At 43.3% G+C, this 24,382-nt stretch overlaps 2 protein-coding genes across 2 annotated transcripts; one reads left to right on the top strand and one right to left on the bottom strand.

Moving 5' to 3' along the window:
* The first annotated feature begins 10,121 nt into the window (after nucleotides 1–10,121).
* slc7a14b (solute carrier family 7 member 14b) lies at nucleotides 10,122–15,879 on the top strand. Its single transcript, XM_053342091.1, has 7 exons — nucleotides 10,122–10,425; nucleotides 11,890–12,126; nucleotides 12,383–12,600; nucleotides 12,784–12,930; nucleotides 13,700–13,908; nucleotides 13,996–14,780; nucleotides 15,518–15,879. The coding sequence occupies exons 1-7, from the start codon at nucleotides 10,122–10,124 to the stop codon at nucleotides 15,877–15,879; spliced, it is 2,262 nt and encodes a 753-aa protein (XP_053198066.1).
* Nucleotides 15,880–20,019: 4,140 nt separating this feature from the next.
* Nucleotides 20,020–23,882, bottom strand: cldn11b (claudin 11b). Its single transcript, XM_053342155.1, has 3 exons — nucleotides 23,657–23,882; nucleotides 22,136–22,300; nucleotides 20,020–20,285 (listed from the first exon to the last, which is right to left on the bottom strand). The coding sequence occupies exons 1-3, from the start codon at nucleotides 23,880–23,882 to the stop codon at nucleotides 20,020–20,022; spliced, it is 657 nt and encodes a 218-aa protein (XP_053198130.1).
* Between the last annotated feature and the right edge of the window lie 500 nt (nucleotides 23,883–24,382).

Genomic DNA, 24,382 nt, shown 5'->3' with positions numbered 1-24,382 from the left:
CTTCCTACTTCCTTTTATCCTTTCTTTCTTCCTTCCTTCCTTCCTCCCTTTCTTCCTCCTGTCCTTCCTTCCATCTGTCCTTCCCCCTTTCTTCCTTCCATCTGTCCTTCCTCCCTTTCTTCCTTCCATCTGTCCTTCCTCCCTTTCTTCCTTCCTCCTGTCCTTCCTTCCATCTGTCCTTCTTCCCTTTCTTCCTTCCATCTGTCCTTCCTCCCTTTCTTCCTTCCATCTGTCCTTCCTCCCTTTCTTCCTTCCTCCTGTCCTTCCTTCCATCTGTCCTTCTTCCCTTTCTTCCTTCCATCTGTCCTTCTTCCCTTCCTTCCTTCCATCTGTCCCTTCCCTTTCTTCCTTCTGTCCTTCCTTCCATCTGTCCTTCCTCCCTTTCTTCCTTCCATCTGTCCTTCCTCCCTTTCTTCCTCTCATCTGTCCTTCCTCCCTTTCTTTCTTCCATCTGTCCTTCTTCCCTTTCTTCATTCTGTCTTTCCTTCCATCTGTCCTTCCTCCCTTTCTTCCTTCTGTCCTTCCTTCCATCTGTCCTTCTTCCCTTTCTTCATTCTGTCCTTCCTTCCATCTGTCCTTCCTACTTCCTTTTATCTTTTCTTTCTTTCTTCCTTCCTTCCTTTCTTCCTTCCATCTGTCCTTTCTTCCTCCCATCTGTCCTTCCTCCCTTCCTCCCTTTCTTCCTTCCATCTGTCCTTCTTCCCTTTCTTCATTCTGTCCTTCCTTCCATCTGTCCTTCCTACTTCCTTTTATCCTTTCTTTCTTCCTTCCTTCCTTTCTTCCTTCCATCTGTCCTTCCTCCCTTTCTTTCTCTCCTTATTTCCTTCCAGCCTCCATCCTTACTCCTTTCCTTCCCTCTTTCTTTGCTCCCTCCTCCTTCCATACTTCTTTCCTCACTTCCATCCTTCCTTCCTCCCTTCCTCCCTCCCACCTTACCCCTGTCCTTCCTTCCTTCTCTCCTTACTCCCTTCCTTCTCTCCTTACCCCTTTCTTTCCTTCCTGCCTCCATCCTTACTTCTTTCCTTCCTCATTCCTTTCCTCCCTTCCTTCTCTCCTTACTGTGTTTGTTTTTAGATCATCTCATACATTCCCGCTTCATCTGCAGTAACCTTTTCTGGTTTTAAATCAGGGTTAAGGTTCATCTGTTATTATAATTTAATCTTATATCAAGCTGAAATATTGTTTTTCATGCTTAAAGAGTAATGGAAAATAATCCAGACTGAGGTTTTCATAATTGATGCATGAAAGGGTTAAAATGTTTCTCTCCACACATGAAGCTGCAGTACACTAAACGTCCACTAGGTGCTGCTGCAGATAGTTGTGTTTATAGAGACTAAACTGCATCAGTCAGAAGTAATAGTTTATTTTCTGCTAACATGAACTTTTAAAACATAAAATGAATGAAAACAAACACTAAGGTGCATAAAATAAATGTTTGACCCTGACATATATGATCTAATAAGTGACAAACTTCTCATGAATGATTAAAAAGCAGTTTATAAAAGGAAAGGCAGCTTTATTCATATAGTGCATTTCATACACATACAAACAAAACAGTTATCAGTAAGAATTAGAAACAAAGAACATAAAACATACAATTAAAAAAAAAAACCCAATAATAGTAAAAATTGGAAACATTAAAACAAGATTATAAACAAAAAGCCAATAATAAAAACTATAGATAGAGAAAAAATAAAAACTAGGCTAGAATAGAGCATAAAATATAAGATTGCAGCATAAAATAATGATTAGCTTTAAAATCATTAAAAGGACACAGAGTACAAATGAAAGATTAAAATTTAAAGTGCTTTGAAAGAGCTCAATCATAAGCACAAATGGAGGATTTAACAGCTGATTAATGACCATTTACTGGTTTTAAAGCCTGAGAGAAATTATTTCTATTCCTTTTAGTACTTAGACATTTTTAGACTTTGCTTTGATCTTTTGCCTTTTTGGTCATTTCAGTTCTCTGGGCTTTGAAAAATGTTTTTACATCCAGTAGACGTTGTAACCAGGAGAGGGGGGGTTACTCATACATGACTCATTTTAAGGGGCGACAAACCAAAAAAAAAGGTTGGGGACCGTCATGTGATGGATGGAGGGGAAGCTAGAAAATAATGAGCCGTAGAAATAATTTGACTAAAATAGAATCAGATCAGGATGTTACTGACTGCTGAACGCTGTCTGATCAAAACCAGCTCATTAATAAAAGCAGAAATGTTCCTTTAGTGTGCATTACTTAATAAATCTGCAGAAGATAAACACACTAAATCCATATAAATGGAAGGGAGGAAGGAAAGAAGGACAGAGAAGGAAGTTGGGGGGAGGAAAGAAAGAGAAGGAGGGAGGGAGAAAGGAAGGGAGGAAGGAAAGGAAAGAAGGACAGATGAAATAAGGAAGGTAGGGGGGAGGAAAGAAGGATGGAAAGAAAGGAGTGAAGGAAGGACGGAGGAAATAAGGAAGGTTGGAGGGAGGGAGAAAGGAAAAGAAAAGGAAAGAAGGAAGGGGGAGGAAAGAAATAGAAGGAGGAAGGGAGGAGGGAACTGATGAAGAAGGAAGGAAAGAGGGAGGAAAGGAAAGAAGGAGGGAAGGTAGGAGGGAGGGAGGGAGAAAGGAAAAGAGGAAGGAAAGAAGGAAGGGGAGGAAGGAAGGAAGGAACAAGAGAAGCCTCAATTCTACTAAAAAGCAGGTTTATTATTGAAAAGGAAGGAAAGGAAAGAAGGACAGAGGAAAGAGAGGGAAGGAAGGAGGAAGAAAGGAAAGAAGGAAGGAAGGACGGAGGAAATAAGGAAGGAAGGTAGGAGGGAGGGAGCGAGAAAGGAAGGGAGGAAGGAAAGGAAAGAAGGAAGGGAGGAAGGTCGAGGGGAGGAAAGAAAGAGAAGGAGGGAGGAAGGAAGGACGGAGGAAATAAATTCATTTATTAATGTAAAGGTCATTTATGTTAAGGAGGGAGAGAACAAAATACCAACATGTGCATCACTTCTGTTGCCATGGGAGATGTTAGTAGTTTTGTTTTATTTCTGATGACGTGTCCACATTTTATCATCCAGCTCATCATAAATAAATATTAATGTTATAATGTCAGAAAACAAACTCCAGCTCTGCTTCTATCTTTGTTCTCTTTCTGCTTTCAATCGCTTCAGGCGACTCTCCTTAAACAGAGAAGGATGCTTTGCCTCTCTCTCTCTCTCTCTCTCTCTCTCTCTCTCTCTCTCTCTCTTTCTGTCTCTCTCTGTCTGTCTCTCTCTGTCTCTCTCTCTGTCTCTCTCTCTCTCTCTCTCTGTCTGTCTCTCTCTCTCTCTGTCTCTCTCTCTCTTTCTCTCTCTCTCTCTCTCTCTCTCTCTCTCTCTCTCTCTCTCTCCCTCTCTCTCTCTCTCTCTCTCTCTGTCTGTTTCTCTCTCTCTCCCTCTCTCTCTCTCTGTCTCTCTCTCTCTGTGTGTATGTGTGTGTGTGTTGTTGCGTGTGTGTGTGTGTGTGTGTATGGTGTGTGTGTGTGTGTGTGTGTGTGTCTGTCTGGATTCACTCCCATCGGCTCATCTGTTGCGTATAAAGCACGTAGCCTGAGGAATGCGTCCACCTTCAGCCTCTCAAACGCTCAGCTGTGGCGCCTCAAATCTTTATCTAAGGATTCAAAATGTAATAAGCAGACATGTCAACTTATAGAGTCGGAGTTAAGATACAGAAATATAATAAAATATGGAATCATGGTTCATTAATATAATGTTAAAAAGCTCTTTTAGTGTCTAAAATACAACCTAAGCTGGTGTTTGGTAGATTAAAGGATGGAGTCCGTGTTAACCCTTAAACAGCCCTTACTAGTTATGTCATTTGCACCTTCAGTAAGGAAGGAAGGAAGGAAAGGAGGAAGGAAAGGAGGGAAGAAGGAAGGAAAGGAGGGAAGAAGGGAAGGAAAGGAGGGAAGAAGGGAAGGAAGGGAGGAAGAAGGATGGAAAGGAGGGGAGGAAGAAGGATGGAAAGGAGGGAGGAAGGAAGGAAAGGAGGGAGGAAGGGAAGGAAGGGAGGAAGAAGGAAGGAAGGAAAGGAGGGAGGAAGGGAAGGAAGGGAGGATGAAGGAAGGAAAGGAAGGAAGGAGGGAGGGAGGAAGGAAGGAAGGTAGGAAGGAAAGGAGGGAAGAAGGGAAGGAAGGGAGGAAGAAGGATGGAAAGGAGGGAGGAAGAAGGATGGAAAGGAGGGAGGGAGGGGAGGAAGGAAGGGAGGGAGGAAGGGAGGGAGGGAGGGAAGGAAGGGAGGAAGAAGGGAGGAAGGGAAGGAAGGGAGGAAAGGAAGGAAGGAGGGAGGGAGGAAGGAAGGAAGGTAGGAAGGAAAGGAGGGAAGAAGGAAGAAAAGGAGGGAAGAAGGAAGGAAAGGAGGGGAGGAAGAAGGAAGGAAGGAAAGGAGGATGGAAGGAAGGTAGGATGGCAAGGAGGGAGGGAGGGAGGAAGGAAGGAAGGAAGGGAGGGAGGAAGGGAGGGAGGGAGGAAGGAAGAACAGATGAAGGAAGGAAGAAAGGACAGAAGGAGGGAACATTTACCCTAACAGCTGAACTTAGATCTGAGGAAGGAAGGAAGGAAGGAAGGAAGGACAGAGGAAGGAGCCGGGAGGACAACAGGAAGGTTAAAGAGTGTGTATCTCCTGGTGCACGTTGTCTGTTTAAGGGTTAAGATGCAGAAATATAATAAAATATGGAATCGTGGTGCATGAATTATAATGTTAAGAAGCTCTTTTAGTGTCTATTAAATACAACCTTAGCTGCTGTTTGGTAGATTAAAGGATGAGTCCGTCTTAAATCAACAGTCAGGAGTCTTAAATGACCATTACGTGTTTATGTGTGTGTAATGATCCCTCCTGTTCATACTGAGCATTAGAACATCCATCCATCAATCCATCTTCTTGCCTCTTATCCGGGGTCGGGTTGCGGGGGCAGCAGCCTAAGCAGGGACGCCCAGACTTCCCTCTCCCCAGCCACTTCGTCCAGCTCTTCCCTGGTGATCCTGAGGCGTCCCCAGGCCAGCCGAGAGACATAGTCTTTCCAGCGTGTCCTGGGTCTTCCCCGGGGTCTCCTACCGGTGGGGACGTGCCCTGAACACCTCACCAGGGAGGCGTCCGGGAGGCATCCTGATTAGATGCCCGAACCACCTCATCTGGCTCCTCTCGACGCGGAGGAGCAGCGGGTCTACTCCGAGCTCCCTCCGGATAACTGAGCTTCTCACCCTATCTCTAAGGGAGAGCCCAGCCAGCCTACGGAGGAAGCTCATTTCGGCCGCTTGTACCCGCCATCTTGTTCTTTCGGTCACTACCCAAAGCTCATGACCAGAGGTGAGGGTAGGAACGAAGATCGACTGGTAAATCGAGAGCTTTGCCTTTTGGCTCAGCTCTCTCTTCACCACGACGGATCTGTGCAGAGTCCGCATTACTGCAGACGCCGCCCCGATCCGCCTGTCGATCTCCCGTTCCATCCTTCCCTCACTCGTGAACAAGACCCCGAGGTACTTGAACTCCTCCACTTGGGGCAGGATCTCATCCCCGACCCGGAGAGTGCACTCCACCCTTTTCCGGTTGAGAACCATGGACTCGGATTTGGAGGTGCTGATTCTCATCCCGGCCGCTTCACACTCGGCGGCGAACCGATCCAGCGAGAGTTGGAGGTCACGGTCTGATGAAGCCAACAGGACCACATCATCTGCAAAAAGCAGTGACCCGATCCTGAGGTCACCAAACCGGACCCCCTCTACACCCTGGCTGCGCCTAGAAATCCTGTCCATAAAGATGATGAACAGGATCGGTGACAAAGGGCAGCCCTGGCGGAGTCCAACCCTCACTGGAAACAAGTCCGACTTAATACCGGCAATGCGGACCAAGCTCTGACACCGGTCATACAGGGAACGGACGGCCCTTATTAGGGAGTCCGATACCCCGTACTCCCGGAGAACCCCCCACAGGACTCCCTGAGGGACACGGTTGAATGCCTTCTCCAAGTCAACAAAATGCATGTGGACTGGTTGGGCAAACTCCCATGCACCCTCAAGGATCCTGCGGAGTTCCACGGCCCGGACGAAAACCACACTGCTCCTCCTGAATCCGAGGTTCGACTATCCGACAGACCCTCCTCTCCAGCACCCCCGAATAGACCTTACCAGGGAGTCTGAGGAGTGTGATCCCCCTATAGTTGGAACACACCCTCCACTCCAGTCTGCCAATCCAGAGGCACTGCCCCCCATGTCCACGCGATGCTGCAGAGTCGTGTCAACCATGACAGCCCCACAACATCCAAGGCCTTGAGGAAGATCCTTCATAAAGTTTCCAATGGATGTGATGGAGGACTAAATCCACAGTCCTCCTTCTGTGGAAACATGGATTTAAAAGTTGATGTGAAGCTAATATGAAGCTTCAGCGTCCAAATGAGTCAAATCTTCATCTTCTATGTTTCAACGTTACAGTGTTTTTAGTAGCAAAGTCTTTTTTTTACTATACTTCCACCACAGCGAAACAGGAAACACTAAGAGGGAATTTGATGCTAAACAGACTGTAAATGTGTCAGATATCACTTGATATGACTAACTCACACTGATGAAGCTCAATAGAAGCTGATCATCTTTTAGTCCTCCATCACTTTACATTAGAAGGTCTTAATAGTCAGTGTGAAGAGGAGGAATGATTACAGAGAGGAAAACATGACTGCTGCTTTAAGACACTTTGGAAGAATTGTGAACTTTTCCTTTAAACTACATCTTTCACCAACATGAAAGCAAACAGGTGTGAAGCTCAGACAGCTGAAGCCTCATTTAAGCTTCACACCAACTTTTACCAACTTTACATTTGAGAGCTGTAAAAACACCTTAAATACTCTTTACTTTACTAACTGCATCCTGCTGCTGTTTTAACTTCAGGTGTCTCGGCTCCAAACTGAAAAAGAAAGATGATGCCTGTCAGTGTTTGTGTGTGAATCTGCTGTTCTGAGGCTTTTCCAGATCACAGCATCTGGACGTTTGGCTCCAAATCATCTGAACCAAGTCGAGTTTATTTATAAGGTGCCAACTCACAACAGAAGTTATCTCAGGTCCAGACTGTGAAACCTCAAACAGAATCAGGCTCTAGAAGGAGAAGGAGGAAGGCAGTAAACCATTAAAAGACCAGTTTGGGTTGAAGATGAGAGGCAGCTGTGGTGCTGGGATCAATTCCCAAATCAATTTTTTGAAGCACAGAAAGTATTTCTACACTTCTGGATCCCAAAAACCTGCAAACTGAACAGTGTGTTAAAAAGCAGGCGGTTGATGACCGTTGTGAACAGCAATTTAAAGAAGGAAAGGAGGGAGGAAGGAAGGGAGGAAGGAAGAAAGGAAGGAAGGGAACATGGAAGGGAGGATGGAAGGAAGGAAGGAAGGAAGGGAACATGGAAGGAAGGAAGGAAGGAAGGAAGGAAGGAAGGAAGGAAGGAAGGAAGGAATAAAGAAAGAAAGAAGGAAGGAATGAAGGATGGAAGGGAGGAAGAAAGAAGGAAAGGGGGGACGAATGAAGGATGGAAGGGAGGAAGGAAGGAAGGAGGAAAGAAAGAATGAAGGATGGAAGGGAGGAAGAAAGAAGAAAAGGGGGGACGAAGGAAGGAAGGAAAGAAGGAAGGGAGGAAGGAAAGGAAGGAAGAGAGGAAGACAGAAGTAAAGGGGAGACGAAGGAAGGAAGGAAAGATGGAAGGGAGGAAGGAAAGGAAGGAAGAGAGGAAGAAAGAAGGAAAGGAGGGAGGAAGAAAAGGAGGAAGGAAGGAAGGAAGGAAGGAAAAAAGAAGGAAAGGAGGGAGGAAGGAAAGATGGAAGGAATGAAGGATGGGAGGGAGGAAGAAAGAAGGAAAGATGGAAGGGAGGAAGGAATGAAGGATGGGAGGGAGGAAGAAAGAAGGAAAGATGGAAGGGAGGAAGGAAAGGAAGGAAGAGAGGAAGAAAGAAGGAAAGGAGCGAGGAAGGAAAGGAGGAAAGATGGAGGGAAGGAAGGAAGGAAGGAAGGAACAGTCAAAACAGATGGGGTCAATTTGACCCTGGAGGACGACAGGAAGGTGAAGGCTGTCATATGAAGTCTGCAGAAACCCTGATTACAATTCACATCAGCCTAAAGACTGGGATAGGATCTTTTTTCCATTACTGATCCTCACACACACACACACACACACACACACACACACACACACACACACACACACCTGGTCCGTTCCCAGCCCTGCTTGCATACAAACAGTAAAGAAATGTCACCTGTGTGCTCTACGACTGCAGCACCAACTTCACTCAAACACCTTTACATCAGCGATCCTCCCTGCTATGAATGAATGATGACAACTACACACACACACACACACACACACACACACACACAGACACACAGACACACAGACACACACCTTTGCTCAGTCTCAGGTGTTTAATAATGTATCAGCCGGGTCACATGATGTCAGGTCTGAATGATTAACGCTGCTGCCGTCTCCTCTCGTCACCATTCCCTGCAGGTCTGTGGAGGACGAGGACTCCAAACTCTTCTTCTTCTACTTCTCCTTCTTCTTCTGCTTCTTCTTCTTCTTCTGGAAAACACAACAAGTGAGTGTTACCTGTCTGCTCAGGTGTGCATCTTTAAACTGCATGTGAAGGTGTTATTGTATTGTCAGCATTTACTTACTTATCTTTAAACCAAGCAAGCAGGAGACTGTCTGATCTCCACTCTCCTAAATCCAACCTGTTGATGTTTCTCAGCTCAGGTGTTGGTTGAACTCGTCTGTTGGATCAATCATAACTTTAGATTTATTTAAAGTGGGGGGGGGGGGGGGGGGGGTTGGTCTGTATTCGGCTCAGTTTTTGTTCCTTTCCGTTGTGAAAGTGGATCCTTGGTCTTCATTAATGTTTCAGAGAGGGAGTCTCGCTCTAGTGAGTGAGGAGAACAGCTGACGGTATCCCATCATCACCTGCTGGCTCACAGCATTAAGGGGAAGACAGGTAAACCAGACTGATGGTGCTCTAAGAACTGGTCAGTCAGTATTTATGTAGTTTAAATGTTTATTTAAGAGCTGGAACAAGACTTTGGTTTCAGCCCAGTTGTAAAAAATAACATACTTTGTGTCTACCTATGCAAATAATTTGAGTTTTGGGATATTTCTGTCTTTTCAATATGATGGCATTTAGTTTGTGGTGCTCACAGCTTGAAAAACAAATGCTTTATATGCAGATGAAATGCTGTTTTATTAGCATTGCCAAACAAAATAGTTGCATTTATTGAGCTTCATATCTTGCACTCAGTCAGTATTCATGTAGTTTAAATGTTTATTTAAGAGCTGGAACAAGACTTTGGTTTTAGCCCAATTGTAAAAAAATAACATACTTCCTGTCTACTCTTCAATATGATGGAATTTAGTTTGTGGTGCTCACAGCATTGAAAAAAATACTTTATATGCAGATGAAATGCTGTTTTCTCTAACTTGAAATAAATCTAATGCTTTATTTAAATTGCCAAACAAAATAGTTGCGTATATTGAGCTTCAGATCTTGCACTGGTTGATTCCACAGATATTCCAAAACCAGGGCATCTGCAGGTCTGGAAAAGTCTTAATAATCATTGCATTTAGTTTCCAAAAGTTGTTTATCAAGGTAAAACTCTGCCTGACCAATTCACATTCATAGATTACCCATCAGTCATTAATACATGTTTTAATTAATCTCATCAAAAAGACATTCACAATCACTATTTTATGGTCTTGGAGGACATTTTATATAAATTATGATGATGTTTAAATGCTGATTTTTGAATTTTTTTATTAACACAGGTCCAATTTGTAAATCTACATATATAGAAATGTGTATCAGCTTCATTTTATTTCCATTTTTGTAAACTGTGGCTCACATCAGGAGAAATCTGGCTTTTACATAGCTCCCAAATATAAAAATGGGTCAAATTTTACCCTGAACAGTATGTAAAGGTTAACATCCATAACATCCTAACACATATTCCTCCTCTGCTTTTCACAGTCTGTGTCCTCTCTGTTGGGATTTATCGATGAAGCCGATGAGCTGATGATGGTTCGTGATGGCAGTGAAAGAATGATACAGGACGCAGACACACGCTCATAAACAGGTCAATAACCAGGTGTGGTGATGGCGGCGTGGTTGGCCCGGGTGTCCTGGGGCGACGCCTGGTACAACATGTACTCCCGCCTGCTGCGTACCAAACCTGTTGGCGTCATGGGTCACGGCTCCAACGACCTCACCGAGATGGGCGAGGGGTCGGCGGCTGTCGGGCTCTCCAAGGTCCTGACCACTGTGGACCTGGTGTCGCTTGGTGTGGGCAGCTGCGCCGGCACGGGGATGTATGTGGTCGCCGGGCTGGTTGCCAAGGCGATGGCCGGGCCAGGGGTCATCCTGTCCTTCATCATAGCGGCGGTGGCCTCCATACTGTCAGGTGAGAGTCGGAGAGCAAGAACTTTCAAATCAGACAGATTTTAGGAACATGAAGAAGGAACTGTCCTGAAGATAAATTTAGTTGTTCTGGGCCCCATAATTAAATGGTTAAGTCTGTGTAAAGTAAGAATAAATATGTGTTCTGAGTTTGACATACCAAAAAAAAGTGTGTTGTTAACCACCCTGCCAAATTTGAATGATTAAACAAATCGACAAATATATGAAATTAGGCTTCAAAGTTGTGTAAAAATCAGCCTCTTTCTCTGCTACCAAACGCTGAAGCCCCGCCCCTTACCAAGTGTCACCTGTCAATCAAAGTCACCAGAAACATGGACGCTACGTTTGAGAGCTTTCAGCGGCTAGCTGGCTAACTGTAGACTGTAGTAGTAGTAGTAGTGTGTGCTGAATGTATTCATACCTCTACAGCAGCAGGGGCGGGTTTATGCTAATCACTAAATTCTGAACACAGAAATGTTGAAACACAGTTTGTAAAGCCTAGCTCCACAATTCAAATCTAAATGATTGAAATGCTTTTTACACCTTTTTTAGAAACACATTTATGAACTATTTAATGTGTTTAGAACAAAAATGTCCAAATTCACTTTCAGTCTGGTGCAAATCAACCTTGGGCCCATCTTCTATCTGTCCGACATTTATCCTCTGGGGTCAACTACTTCAGGGCTTCCTGTGTAGCCAGCAGACATCCAGATAGCAGATAACGGATAACGGACATCCAGGCCAAGACTTCCTCCTCCGTGCACCGTCCAGTCGTTGTTTATAGTCTGATTAGCAATTTGAGATGATCAAGACAACATCTCAGATAATCTCTATCAATAGCTATATGATACGTTTAAGATATTCCTTTATTTGTCCCACAGTGAGGAATTTGATAGTATTACAGAAGCAAGTGGAGAGTAAAATTAGAAAGAGCATTAATAGAAAGAATAAAGAGTCTGATCTGAGGCTTAAGATGCTTTTGAAAATGATTGTATTTTCACTACAATATTAATATAACTTCATCAGCCAAAGTGATGAAAAGTAGCCGATAGCAAATAGCGTTGGGTATCGGTACTCGATATCTTTTAAGGTATCAACCAAAATAAATTGATACCAAGTAGAATCGAAACGTCTCCCGATACCTGCAGTCGATCCTTTTTGCACCCATAGCTAGAAAATATGACTATTTGTATGGATTTGTGTTAATGGGTATCTAATGAAGTACTCAGTTGGTATCAGTATCACTTTAAGGGTACTTGGATTGGTACTGGTTTCCTAACAGCAACAGAGCAACCAGAACTACCAAATTATACAACAATGCAAATCATCAATCATTTCTACTGTGCACAGCATAAAGAGAAATTATGATGTATAATAAATATGAAGTCTCTATAATCTAAGATAAATCAGCGTTTCTGCAGTTGGCTCTATCTTACGGTCACATTTGTGTGTATGTGTGTGTTTAAAGGTGTGTGCTACGCTGAGTTTGGCGTCCGGGTCCCGAAGACGACCGGCTCGGCCTACACCTACAGCTACGTGACGGTTGGGGAGTTTGTGGCGTTTTTCATTGGCTGGAACTTGGTCTTGGAGTATCTGATTGGCACAGCGGCGGGGGCGTCGGCTCTCAGCAGCATGTTCGACTCTCTGGCCAATCACAGCATCAGTAACTACATGATAACACACCTGGGCACGCTCAGAGGACTCGGTTAGTGACGTTAGTGTTCGTCTTTTTTGAGCTCTACTTGCTAGCTTGTTTCCATTTTAAAGGGAAAGAATACTTGACCTCCTTTGGAAACAGGCATAAAACTGACATTATAATAAACACAATCAGCTGATAATGTAATAAAGTGTATGCAAATATAATTTACCTACTCAATAAAGTCTTAACTACATCTTAACTACAACAGGTGAGAAGCATTTCTGAGATCATATTTGAATGCTGCTGTGTCCGTCTGTCTCAGGTAAAGGTGAGGACACGTACCCTGACCTGCTGGCCTTCTTCATCTCTCTGCTGGTCACAGTCATCGTCGCCCTCGGTGTGAGAAACACGGTGGGCTTCAACAATGTCCTGAACGTGGTCAACCTGGTGGTCTGGATCTTCATGATCATCGCCGGACTCTTTTTCGTCTCCGCCGGTAACTGGGAGGACGGCAAGTTTCTGCCCTACGGTTGGTCAGGGGTGAGATACCTCTTCTTCGTCTCTGGTTGAACATGATTGGATCAAATGTAACTAAGAGGTTGGATAAATGAGGAAAAAGTCGCCTGGATAATGAAATGAAGGCTCAGAATCAATTGTTCCTAGTGTCGGATGTTACAGATAATTTGGTCAACGTTAAGAAACCGTGCTGTTGTTCCTGTTCAGGTGATGCAGGGCGCAGCGACCTGCTTCTACGCCTTCATCGGTTTCGACATCATTGCAACAACAGGAGAGGAGGCCAAAAACCCTAACACCTCCATCCCTTACGCCATCACCGCCTCGCTGGTCAGCTGCCTCACCGCCTACGTATCGGTTAGTATGCAGTGATGATTAGCATGTGAAACAATTAGTTCATTATTGACAATTTGGATCAAACGATTAATCATTTAAGTTTCTGGTTGCAGCTTTTCAAATGTGAAGGTTGTCTACTTGTTCTTTGTTTTATATCATTGTAAACTAAAAACATTTTTGGGTTTTGGACTGTTGCTATTTTAAATTGTCCCCTTGAGGACTGAGGAATCATGAAGGGCAAAGCTGGATTATTACCCCCAAGGGGCTGCTGGGCATTGAAGCTCACGAACCCTCGCCCCCTTAATTAAATTATGTTCCAACTGTATTCTCTTCTTCATTTTACTACTTAAATGCCCGACATTTTTGTGCTCCACTTTTGGTTACTGTCGGCACTGTCCATTTTCCACTAGATGATTATTTTCCCAAAGACTCTTTGATACAACCTATCCACAGTGCATTGAGGCCTACAAACCAATCATCACTTACCCAGCTGCTTTCGACATACTATGTTTCTGACATAAAGATCAAGAGAATGGGTCAAGCCTTTAGTCATATATCTGTGGTGAAAGGGCTTTAGGGATTGTTCAAACCATTACAGACTGATGCCTTAGGGTGTGTTATTTCTGCACCAAATTAATTTTTTTTGTCTTGTATTGTTCCTTTGGATATTTATTGTTTTATGTTATTGGTTTGTTGATGGGTCTCTAACTTTGCAAAGTCCAAGACCAATGTCCTCCATGGGTACAATAAAGTATCTATCCATCTACTCTCCTACCTTTCCTCTCTCCAGGTGAGTGTGATCCTGACTCTCATGGTTCCCTACAACCTGATCGACGGCTCGGCTCCCCTCATGGAGATGTTTGCGGTGCACGGCTTCCTGTGGGGGAAGTACACTGTGGCTGTGGGCTCCATAGCTGGACTCACCGTCTCTCTGCTGGGCTCCTTGTTCCCCATGCCCAGGGTCATCTACGCCATGGCCCAAGATGGACTGCTGTTCAGGTGAGAGACGTACAAACACACACGGAGGCCGAGTTTGGTCTTCCTGACCTCCTAAAGAAGTTAACTCCATGATGAATGTGTCTGCAGGTTCCTGGCACATGTCTCTGGGCTAACACACACTCCCGCGGTGGCTTGTGTGGTGTCTGGGAGCTTCGCGGCCATCGTCGCTCTGCTGGTGAGCCTGAGAGACCTGATCGAGATGATGTCCATCGGCACCCTGCTGGCCTACACTCTGGTCAGCGTGTGTGTGCTGTTACTGCGCTACCAGCCTGACGAACACGCCAACACACACCAGATCGGCTCTGGTGAGGATGTGGACGGCCTGAAGCACCGGGATGCCGATGTGGGTGCCATTCCCACCAAAGATGACCAGATGCTGATCGAAGACGCTGACGGTTCGTCCTCGTATCATGCTGGCGGGGCAGAGGGAGACGGAGACAACTCTGAGTTCCACACAGGCCACGCCTCAATGCTGAAAAGGCTTCTGGGAGGTCATTACTACACCCTGCGACTGCGGCTGGGGTTGCCCGATGCGTCGGCCCGGCCCACGCCCATAACTGGCCGCATAGTGACCCGCTGCACCCTCCTCCTCTTCTTCATGTCCTTCCTCCTCTGGTCCACCGTTATATTTGGTGTTGAGCAGGGGACAGGGGCCGGGGCGGTGGTTTCAGGCCTGATCGCGGCACTGATGGCGGTTTCCATGGTGAAGCTTTTAATCACGATTATACAGCAGCCTGAAAGTGGGCGGAGACTGCCCTACATGGCGCCATGTGTACCCTTTGTTCCTGCGGCGGCCATATTGGTCAACAGCTACCTCATGCTCAAACTGTCTCCACTCACCTGGACCAGATTCATCATTTGGTGCATCATAGGTGAGTTGCATTGAAACAGCTGATTATTGATCGGATAGGCGGTACAAGTTACCAATAAAGCATAAGAAGGAGTTCTGATATAAATAACTAACAAACATCTGTTTTTTTCTAAGGGAGTTTTTTCCTGGCTGCTGTTGCCAAGTGCTTGCTCATGTGGGAATGTTGGATCTCTTTAAAATTAAATGAAAAAATATGGTCTAGACTGGCTCTATGTGTAAAGAATAATTGATTGATTGATTGATTGATTGATATAGTGGAACACCTCTGAGTGTGTTACAGCCAATAATCAAAGGAAAACATAAACACCATCAACTAAAGTGTGATCCTAGTCAGTTTGGTTGATTTCACCACTGAGAGTTAAGATATGTGCTGTTGCTATGGTTACCTGCATTTTATTATACCTATGGCAGTTAGATTATTGACCTGAAAGCCAATCAAAAAACAAGTATTTTCTGTTGCCTTTGTGTAAATGTGTAAAAAGATAAAGACATGGAGAGTAGTTCTGTATGATTCTCAGTGAGCAGAGAGTTGAACATACTGTACATACTGTACTGTGTATCCAGACTTGGTACATCTGCAGTTGGTTGGCAGATGATGAAAAGCGGAAAAAATGGCAAAACCTTTAAGACTTCACAGCTGGACAATCTCAATCTGACGCCTCCACCTGACCTCTGAAATTCTGAAGTTTAATATCTGTGAGTTTGATGCTTTAATCCCGACTCTCTGTCCATCCTCAGGTTTGGTGATCTATGTTTGTTACGGCGTGTGGCACAGCACGTTGGAGCTCAACGCCCGGCAGGAACAGGCACAAGCCAGCTCCTACCAGCGCTACGACGACCACCTGGACGACAGCTTCTCCCCCTACGAAGAGGTTTTCCCCCAGGAGCAGGACGAGAGACCCTACCAGGGCTGGTCTGCCCCAGAGGAGGGAGGGGGCCATGGCCACCAGCAGGACAACCAGTATGAGGAACAAGATGGAGGACAAGATGAGGACAGTGGTGACCAGTATGGATACCAGTCTGGTCCAGCAGGTCAGTACACAACCAGAGGTGAGAGATCCAGAGGAAGGACCAATCACGGCTTTGAAGAGGAGGACTAAAAACAGGATTTATAAAGAATGAATAAAACGTTGAAAGTGCCTTCTGTGTGAGGCACTAAATCAAAACTCTCCAGAACAAGTGAGGTCATATCTTAAGATTTTATTCTAATATCTACCAGGAAAGCCCCTCTCCTCAGTGTGGAAACCTGGCTTTGATCTAATGGGAGGAGAGAGGATCCGATGGGCACCTCCTGTAACAGATGTTTCACAGACTGAGGCTCAAAGCAGCTGCAGGAACTTCTCTAAAGTCTCTGTTTCTATCACCTGGAAACACCAACAACCTTTCTCACCTGGTTCTTACAGCATATTTCCTCATATCACATTCACGCACAAATATCAGTGTCCCAATACGAAAAGTGAGATTTTATCAGTACTGACAACATTTCTGGCCCACTCCCTTCATTCTTCTTAATCCTTTAACCTTCCTGTCGTCCTCCCGGGTCAAATTGACCCCGTCTGTTTTAACTCCCTCCCTCCTTACTCCTTTCCTTCCTTCTTTCTCTCCTTACTTCCTTCCTCTTTTCCTCCTTACTACTTTCCTTCCTTCCTTCCCTCCTTACTCCTTTCCTTCCTTCCTTTCTTCCTTCCTTCCTTCCTTCCTTCCTTCCTCTTTTGCTCCCTCCCTCCTTACTCCTTTCCTTCCTTCTTTCTCTCCTTACTTCCTTCCTCTTTTCCTCCTTACTACTTTCCTTCCTTCCTTCCCTCCTTACTCCTTTCCTCCCTCCCTTTCTTCCTTCCTTCCTTACTCCTTTCCTCCCTTCCTTCCTTCCTTCCTTCCTTCCTCTTTTGCTCCTTCCTTCCCTCCTTACTCCTTTCCTCCCTTCCTTCCTTCCTTCCTTCCTTCCTTCCTTCCTTCCTCTTTTCCTCCCTCCCTCCTTACTCATTTCCTTCCTTCCTTCTCTCCATACTTCCTTCCTCTTTTACTCCTTCCTTCTTTCCTTCCTTCTCTCCTTACTTCCTTCCTCTTTTCCTCCTTTGTTCTTTCCTTCCTTCTCTCCTTACTTCCTTCCTCTTTTCCTCCTTCCTTCTTTCCTTCCTTCTCTCCTTACTTCCTTCCTCTTTTCCTCCTTCCTTCTTTCCTTCCTTCTCTCCTTTCTTCCTTCCTCCCTCCCTCCTTACTCCTTTCCTTCCTTCCTTCCTCCCTCCCTCCTTACTCCTTTCCTTCCTTCCTTCCTTCCTTCCTCCCTCCCTCCTTCCTCCTTTCCTTCCTTCCTTCTTTCCTTCCTTCTCTCCTTTCTTCCTTCCTCTTTTCCTCCTTACTACTTTTGTTCGTTCGTTTCTTTCATTCCTTCCATCCTTCCTTCCTTCCTTCCTTCCTCCCTCCCTCCTTACTCCTTTCCTTCCTTCCTTCCTTCCTTCCTTCCTTCCTTCCTCCCTCCCTCCTTACTCCTTTCCTTCCTTCCTTACTACTTTCGTTCCTTCCTTCCTTCCTTCCACAATCCTTGGACCCCAGGGAGAGTAGCTGTTGCCTGGGTAACAGCTAATGGGGATCCAAATAAACTAAACCAAACAATCCTGACAGTTTTTAAGTAACTGACATCAACATACTGGCTTCCTTCTTTCTTCTGTTTGAGTTTCTTTCCATTATACTTAAACAATTCAGGTTTTTTTGCCTGGCAGGATTGACCCAGCTGCCTTTTTCTTCTGCAGGTTATGAATTTACTTCCCTCCTTCTTCCTCCATCCATTCTCCTCCATCTCATAGTTTCTGGACTCTCAGAGACCCTGAATGCCACATGTTGATTTTGCTGTTGGTTTGTGTCGTGATGGTGCGTTGGCATTTCTGAACGTCTTCATGGTAACTTTATGTGTTAGTTTTAAACGTGTTTGGTTGAATGATATTTACACTCCTGTTGAACTTCTGCAGCAACAAATTCTGTTAAATTTGTGCAAATGAGAGTCAGAATGTGTGTTTTGGTTGTTTTTTTCCTATTATTGGAATAAATGTGAGTGAACTGAATGATGCAAAGAGTCTTTTTACATAAAACGTTACTTAAACTTTTATTATTTGTGGCTGCAGCTAAAAAACACATATACATATATGCATAATATAGTTGATACATGTTGATTATAGTGTGACTTTTTAGAGGTCTCTGTGCAAAAACTGCAAAAATGACAGTTATTGGTACACAAAACAGCATATTTGAACAGGATTAAATAAATGCAGGTAACCTCAAATAACTTGAATCCTTTTTACTTTAGATAATATTTTGGAAAAGTGTCATAAACAGAGCAATCACCTGTTCAGATACCAACCGTCACTTAATTATTTAACACCCATCGACACCTACAAGCAAGACTTTGATATTTTCAAATGATATAAAAGCAAAGAACTGTACAATCTACAGAAATGAAATGAAATAAAAAGGGATGATTGTGACTGTGATAGAGAAACAGTAAAACATTACAATCTGGACAGAAATCTGAAGCTTAACATGAAAAGCAAAAGTATGTTTCTGAATGAGAACATAGTAAAAAAAAACTGAGGTTATGGTCAGATAAACACGTCATACAGCTGAATAAACTGTATATACAAGAAATGAAGCACAATGATTAACACACATAAACAGCTTTGAGTACAAGGCACATGAAGACCAACTGAGGTCATAATCACTGTCAGGAAAACTGCTTTTAATGTGTTTATGATTAAGTTGTAGAAACATTTGTGAGAGGCAGAACTGCTGTTGTTGCTCAGTCTGATTGGTTGAATTAAATCAATTTAGGTAAAAACCAACGAATCAGCAATTCAAACATAGAGTCAGATTATAGAGTTGAGTAAAAATGAAAGAATAGTGACATTTTTTTGAGTTTGGTACCTATAAATCTGCAGTGGTACATACTGTAAATAATGCATTACGTAATGAGTACAAGGCTGACAAAAAACTGCTGACTCAACTGTTTTCAAATAAGCTGACGGGGCTCAAAATGAAAGCATCAACCTTAAACCAGTGTTACAAAAACACAGTGACACAGCGGAGCTTACTCAGCAGGATACTGATGTTTTTCAGATATTACCACATGTGCTCTCATGTCATATGAAGATTAGTTAAAGAGTTATTAGTCTCTGATATCCAAAGCCTCATATTAGCTTCTGCTGAAATGAAATACGCATTTTTACACAGAATGAGGACTGGGATATGACTCCAATCCCATCTGCTCGACTCAACATGACTCAAACCACTTAGACTTTGTCCTCGACACTTCCTGGATATATATAAACATGACACATATATCCTGGAAACATCTGTTGGAGGTTTTTGGGCTTGATATATTAATTTCTGTACCAGTATCAGACAGTGGACTCAGTTTGTGGATACTATTCCTGGCTTCTTGTGGAGTTTGGTTCATAGTTTGGATATTTACAAGTGTGCACAACTCTTATTTAAAGGACCAGTGTGTAGGATTTAGTGGCATCTAGTGGTGAGATTACAGATTGCAACTGAATAACCTCTTCTAAGCATGTAGGAGAACCAACAGTGGACGCCAAACTTGCAAAAAACATGCATTTCATGGGTAAATTGGTGTAAACTCAAACCTTGCAGCAGGATTACACCAGAAAGCACCAGAACAAAGTTTGTTTGCTAGCCAGCTTTCTAGCTACATCGATAGCTAGTGTGCTATTGAGTTAGCAACTAAAAAAACAAAAACGTACTTTTTTAGAAAACACTGTAGTTACACCATCTACTTGGTAACATGACAACACTGCAACTCAATGAAACCTCACTAGTTTCCTTCATATTTGACTCTATTTTATGATTCTCCTGTCTGAGCTAAACTCTGTAAATATGTGTTTTTATTGGTGGACAAATTTTAATTTCAGACTTATTCATTTACATTAAGTGGAAAGCATCATTTGATTTTAAGATAATAAGATTTTGTTTTGTATCTTGACAAATTTGATATCTAAAAACCTTTAACTTTTGTCTGAACATCTGTTTCTTTGGTTCCATCCAGCGAGATTTAATTCAACCAATGAGACCCAACAGAAAGTTTCGGTAACGCTGTGTAACTCCAGACAACAACCCCCAACATGCTCCCTTATTATAAATCATAAACAAAGCATCAGCTAAATATTCAAATTGTAAAAAATAATAGAAGACAGACTCGGTTACGATCATGTACAGTCTTTGAAACCACACGTTCACACCAAGGCGCTCTTGGCATGGTTGGCGGGCGGGTCGAAGGGTGTAGGCATGGCCGTGCCTCGCTGTCTGGAGTAGTAAAAGCTGTTCTCTCTGCTCGGGGTCCCGGGGTCACCGCCTTGGGAACACAGACTCAAGGTGCCACCGAGGAGACAGAGAGCGGAGCCGACCCAGCCGGCGTACAGAGAGAAGCCGAAGGACATCAGACCCTCGGCTTGGTGGACGCCGATCGGGAACCAGACTGTCGACACGATGCCACAAACAGCTGGAGGACACAGGAAGAGAGGAGTTAGACCAGAGATGATAATCACCCAGTTTCATTCATAAACTAGCATGGTGAAGTTAGTTTCAGGTTGGATATTCGACAGATATTCGGGTTAGGGTTCTGCATTGATTTGGGGTCTCTAGGTTCCTTTATATGGAAGCTATTGAAGAAAAACACTTTTCCACAGAAAATGAATGGAAGGTTTGTTTGAGGTGTGACTGGTTGGTCCCACATAGCAGAACCATTGTGCATTCAGATTCAGATTCAGATTCACTTTAATGGCCATTCTCATTCATTGGCATACATGAAAACAAAACTGGATCCAAAGCAATACATTGTGAGATTTTCTAAAATAAGTATCTTAAATCAAAAAGCTAAGAATCAAATAGCAATAAAGTGACTTCTTTAAAGTGCAAGTGCTTCACTTCAGTCATTTCGGTGGCAGTTCATTTATTTTTCAAGTTCGATTGATCTGGGGTCTCTAGGTCCCATCATATGGAAGCTATTGAAGAGAAATGACTTTTCCCCAACAGGAAACCACTGAATTATCCTTTAAAAGTGATATAAAAGAGAAGGTGCAGGAAAACCCATTAAGTTCAGGTGTGTCTGATTAGTGTCACATAGCAAAACCATTGTATTAACTTTGCACTGAGTGAAAGCGACGTAGAATCCACTATTGAACCCACAATGAATATCTGAATATCTGTTGACTATCCAACCTGAAACCATCGTCACCACGGTTCATTAAAGGTTTTTCTGGCGTCTGCATCTGTCTCGCTGAGGCTGCTAACAGGAAGTACCTGTCCCATCTCACAGGAAGCAGTCTGACAAATGAAACCCGGGCAGGATGAGGCCTGAGCAGACAGACCGTGACCCTCCGTCATCCTGCAACAGCTGGGAAAGACCCGAGTCTCCCGAATCTATCCTCTGAAAGCAAAACTACTGTTTCCTAAAATCTCAACTTCAATCTTCTAAAACTAGTAAGTAGAGTTTCAGCTAATGAACAACTTACTCTCTTGTTTCTCTCTGGTGTTTTTTGTCCACTAGCAATGAAACACAACTCACTCACAACACATTTTAAGTTGATACGTTGAACTTGTTGATCATTTCCAGCATAAAATTAGATATATGAGTGCCATACTTTTATTTATCCAGTATTAATGCCGTGTTTTGCTCTTATTCAACACCATATTTTCAGATTATTATAAAATTTAGTGCTTTGTCTCAGTCTTTAGAAGCTGCAGACAATTCAAATTCAATTGTTTGCTTAATTTAATTTACAATTTAACACTTTTAATCATATTTAAATGTCTTTTTATGTTGCCATGTGTTGCTTTTATTTCCTGTCTTGATGCATTTTATGTTTTATGTAAAGCACTTTGGAATTGCCTTGTTATTGAAATGTGATAAATCTGCCTTGTCTTGCCTTACATACATATATTTAATAGCCTTAAACACTTAGTGAGTATTCATTTGCTGTCATATTTTGATGTTTATTTCATGATTGCATGCAAAGCCACCATGTTGACCCTGAAATCTCTTGAAAAACAGACATTTTGGACTTTAAAAAAACACGTTTAACCTAAGTAACCTAAGTAACCTAACCTAATGTATTAGTTTAGTTGTACTGTATTAAATAACCAGTGCAGCTTTGCATGTAATCAATGCATCCTGTGGGGGCTCGTCTGCCTTGAAGGAGACAGAAAGCAAGTTTAGGGTGAAATTAAGGTTAGGCTTTGGCAAGTGAATTGTGCAATAGTGTGATCAGCCACTGGGGACACATAATTTGAATATACTGCTGTGCAATGACAATAAAGGCATTGAGGTATGAGGACAGGGTTCCTCCTCACCCATGAGGAGTATGAGGACGCCTCCCACTCGGGCTCGGCGCAGCTTGATGGCAGAGGTGTCGTGCTGCAGGCGGACGAAGGGCAACCCCATGAGCATCAGCAGCATCGCAGGAAGGCCCAGCAGACAAGCACAGACCATCAGAGCACGGGACGTCTGAATGTAGGCTGAGAGAGAGAGAGAGGGAGAGAGACAGAGAGAGAGAGAGAGAGAGGGAGGGAGAGGGAGGGAGGGAGAGAGAGAGAGAGAGAGAGAGAGAGGGAAGGAGAGAGAGAGAGGGGCATAGAGAGACAGAGAGAGAGAGAGAAGGAGAGGTGGTTTCTATAACTGAAGCATCTGTTTGGTTTAAAAACTTTTCAACACAGTTCACCTCTGGCACTCAAATGGATGGTTACAGTCAGGAATGCACACACACACACACACACACACACACACACACACACACACACACACACACAGATACCCTCCAACACCACTGAACTAAACTGAACCCATCGATCGATCAAAGCCACACACACACACACATATAACTGCACCAGCTGCTTTCTTCCTTCAGACTGATTTTACACTATTTTTGGACTATACTCTGTAATCATTCTGTATATTCACTAAATCATCATATTTATTTTCATCCCTACATGGCACACAGTACCAACCCCATGTCATTTACAGATAAGCCTTATTTATGTATAAATGTACAGTAAGCAGGAAAAGACTCACACATATTCAGCAGCATATGGAAGCACAGTGAGATTCTTTCTGAATACTGAAAAAGCTGTTTTACCATTTTAAAAACACTTTTCAAGAGCTGATCTGTAGATTAAGTGATTTCTTGACTGAAGGCTCATTAAGGATCTCACTTGAGAGTAAAAGAGAAATGGTTTGAATATTGTTTTCGTGTTTTTATTTTTTAATGTGTCCATAACTCTGTGAACATCACTCAGATAACTGCCATTTGTGAGTTTGAAGCAGAGCTGCAGCAATTAATTGGTTGTCAGAGAGTTAACCAACCATTTTCTCTCTTCTCAAAAAGCTGTTCTTTAGTCCTCTGGGACAGTAAACTGAATATCTTTGGGATTAATTGAGGACACACAATAATACACACAGATACTTAGTCATTATATAAAACATATAATGGATTGAATTAAGGCCAACTCATACAAACTAAATTATATGTACACTGTTGCCCATAAAGTTGGAATAAAATATATTTTTTTACTTCTTCTCATGAAATAATTGTGACAATGTGATTTATTATTGATAGATAAAGTGTATATATTCTCAAAGATCAATGGTATGGTATTGATCAATCTCATCGCACCTGGTCAAAGGTGATTACTGATGTGTATAAATAGAAAATAAAAAGAGGAATGTGTCTGAAAACTTAATTATTCCAACTTTATAGGCAACGGTATATATATTTTAAGTTACAATAATTTATATGTATGATAAAGAAAACTCTGAAGGACATTTCCAAAACATCCTAACCCCCCCTCCTCCCCCCCTCCTCCCTTCTCTCTCACCGGGCAGAGTGAGGATCTGATTGAGGGCCACACAGTGGTACAGCGCCGGAGAGATGACGCACTCGGCCCAGAGGCCCCGGGAGCCCAGCTCGTCCATGCGGATGCAGGTGGCCACCGTGTAGTCGCAGGTCCGGACCCAGTCGTTGGTGGCCGTGGCGATGATGACCCCGACCCAGCCCGTGCAGCTGGCCACGCTGCCGGTGATCTGCCTGCATACGTGCGCCATGGAGAGAGAGAGTCGCAGTGCGTCTTTACGCACAAAAATCACTTCTCTCTTCAAATGCGGTTGTTTATTTTCTCTCCCAAAATAGATCCAGGTGTTGTGATATTTGTCCTTTTATATGTGCAGTTGTATGAATTTAAAAAACGGATTTACTGTTCCAAAAAAAAAAAAGAAAAACAAGAGTATCTTTGCGCCAGATGTTGCAAAATGCAAAACGTAAAGAACATGCGTGTATTTATCTCTCCTAAGTTAATGAAAAAGGTGAACAGTGGTATTCTGGTATGCTTTATATAAGGATTCTTCTGTGCTTCTAAAGTGATAAAAAAAAAAGTTTAAATCCTTAGAAATAAAAGATGGGAATTACACAGAAATCCTGCTGCCCTGTCAGTGCGCACCAAGCTGGTTCTCAGAAAAATGCTAGAATAAGATTTATCATAGGGTGTGGTGAGCAACATACTGTAACCCTCAGTCCAAACTTTAAACCAATCAGAAGGCATGTGAGA

This window comes from Scomber japonicus, chromosome 21 (genome assembly GCF_027409825.1).
Source record: "Scomber japonicus isolate fScoJap1 chromosome 21, fScoJap1.pri, whole genome shotgun sequence".
NCBI classification, from domain to species: Eukaryota; Metazoa; Chordata; class Actinopteri; order Scombriformes; family Scombridae; genus Scomber; species Scomber japonicus.
Note: the sequence above shows the minus strand (reverse complement) of the source record. Positions and strands in the feature narration are given on the sequence as shown.

What these genes read in the sequence shown, in the direction of transcription:
- slc7a14b (XM_053342091.1), top strand. Translation starts at nt 10,122, where the DNA reads ATGGCGGCGTGGTTGGCCCGGGTGTCCTGGGGCGACGCCTGGTACAAC. An exon ending in GGTGGCCTCCATACTGTCAG is followed by an intron (nt 10,426 to 11,889) that starts GTGAGAGTCGGA and finishes GTGTGTTTAAAG; the next exon opens with GTGTGTGCTACGCTGAGTTT. An exon ending in GGGCACGCTCAGAGGACTCG is followed by an intron (nt 12,127 to 12,382) that starts GTTAGTGACGTT and finishes CGTCTGTCTCAG; the next exon opens with GTAAAGGTGAGGACACGTAC.
- cldn11b (XM_053342155.1), bottom strand. Translation starts at nt 23,882, where the DNA reads ATGGCGCACGTATGCAGGCAGATCACCGGCAGCGTGGCCAGCTGCACG. An exon ending in TCAGATCCTCACTCTGCCCG is followed by an intron (nt 22,301 to 23,656) that starts GTGAGAGAGAAG and finishes TCTCTCTCTCAG; the next exon opens with CCTACATTCAGACGTCCCGT. An exon ending in CGTCCTCATACTCCTCATGG is followed by an intron (nt 20,286 to 22,135) that starts GTGAGGAGGAAC and finishes TGTGTCCTCCAG; the next exon opens with CTGTTTGTGGCATCGTGTCG.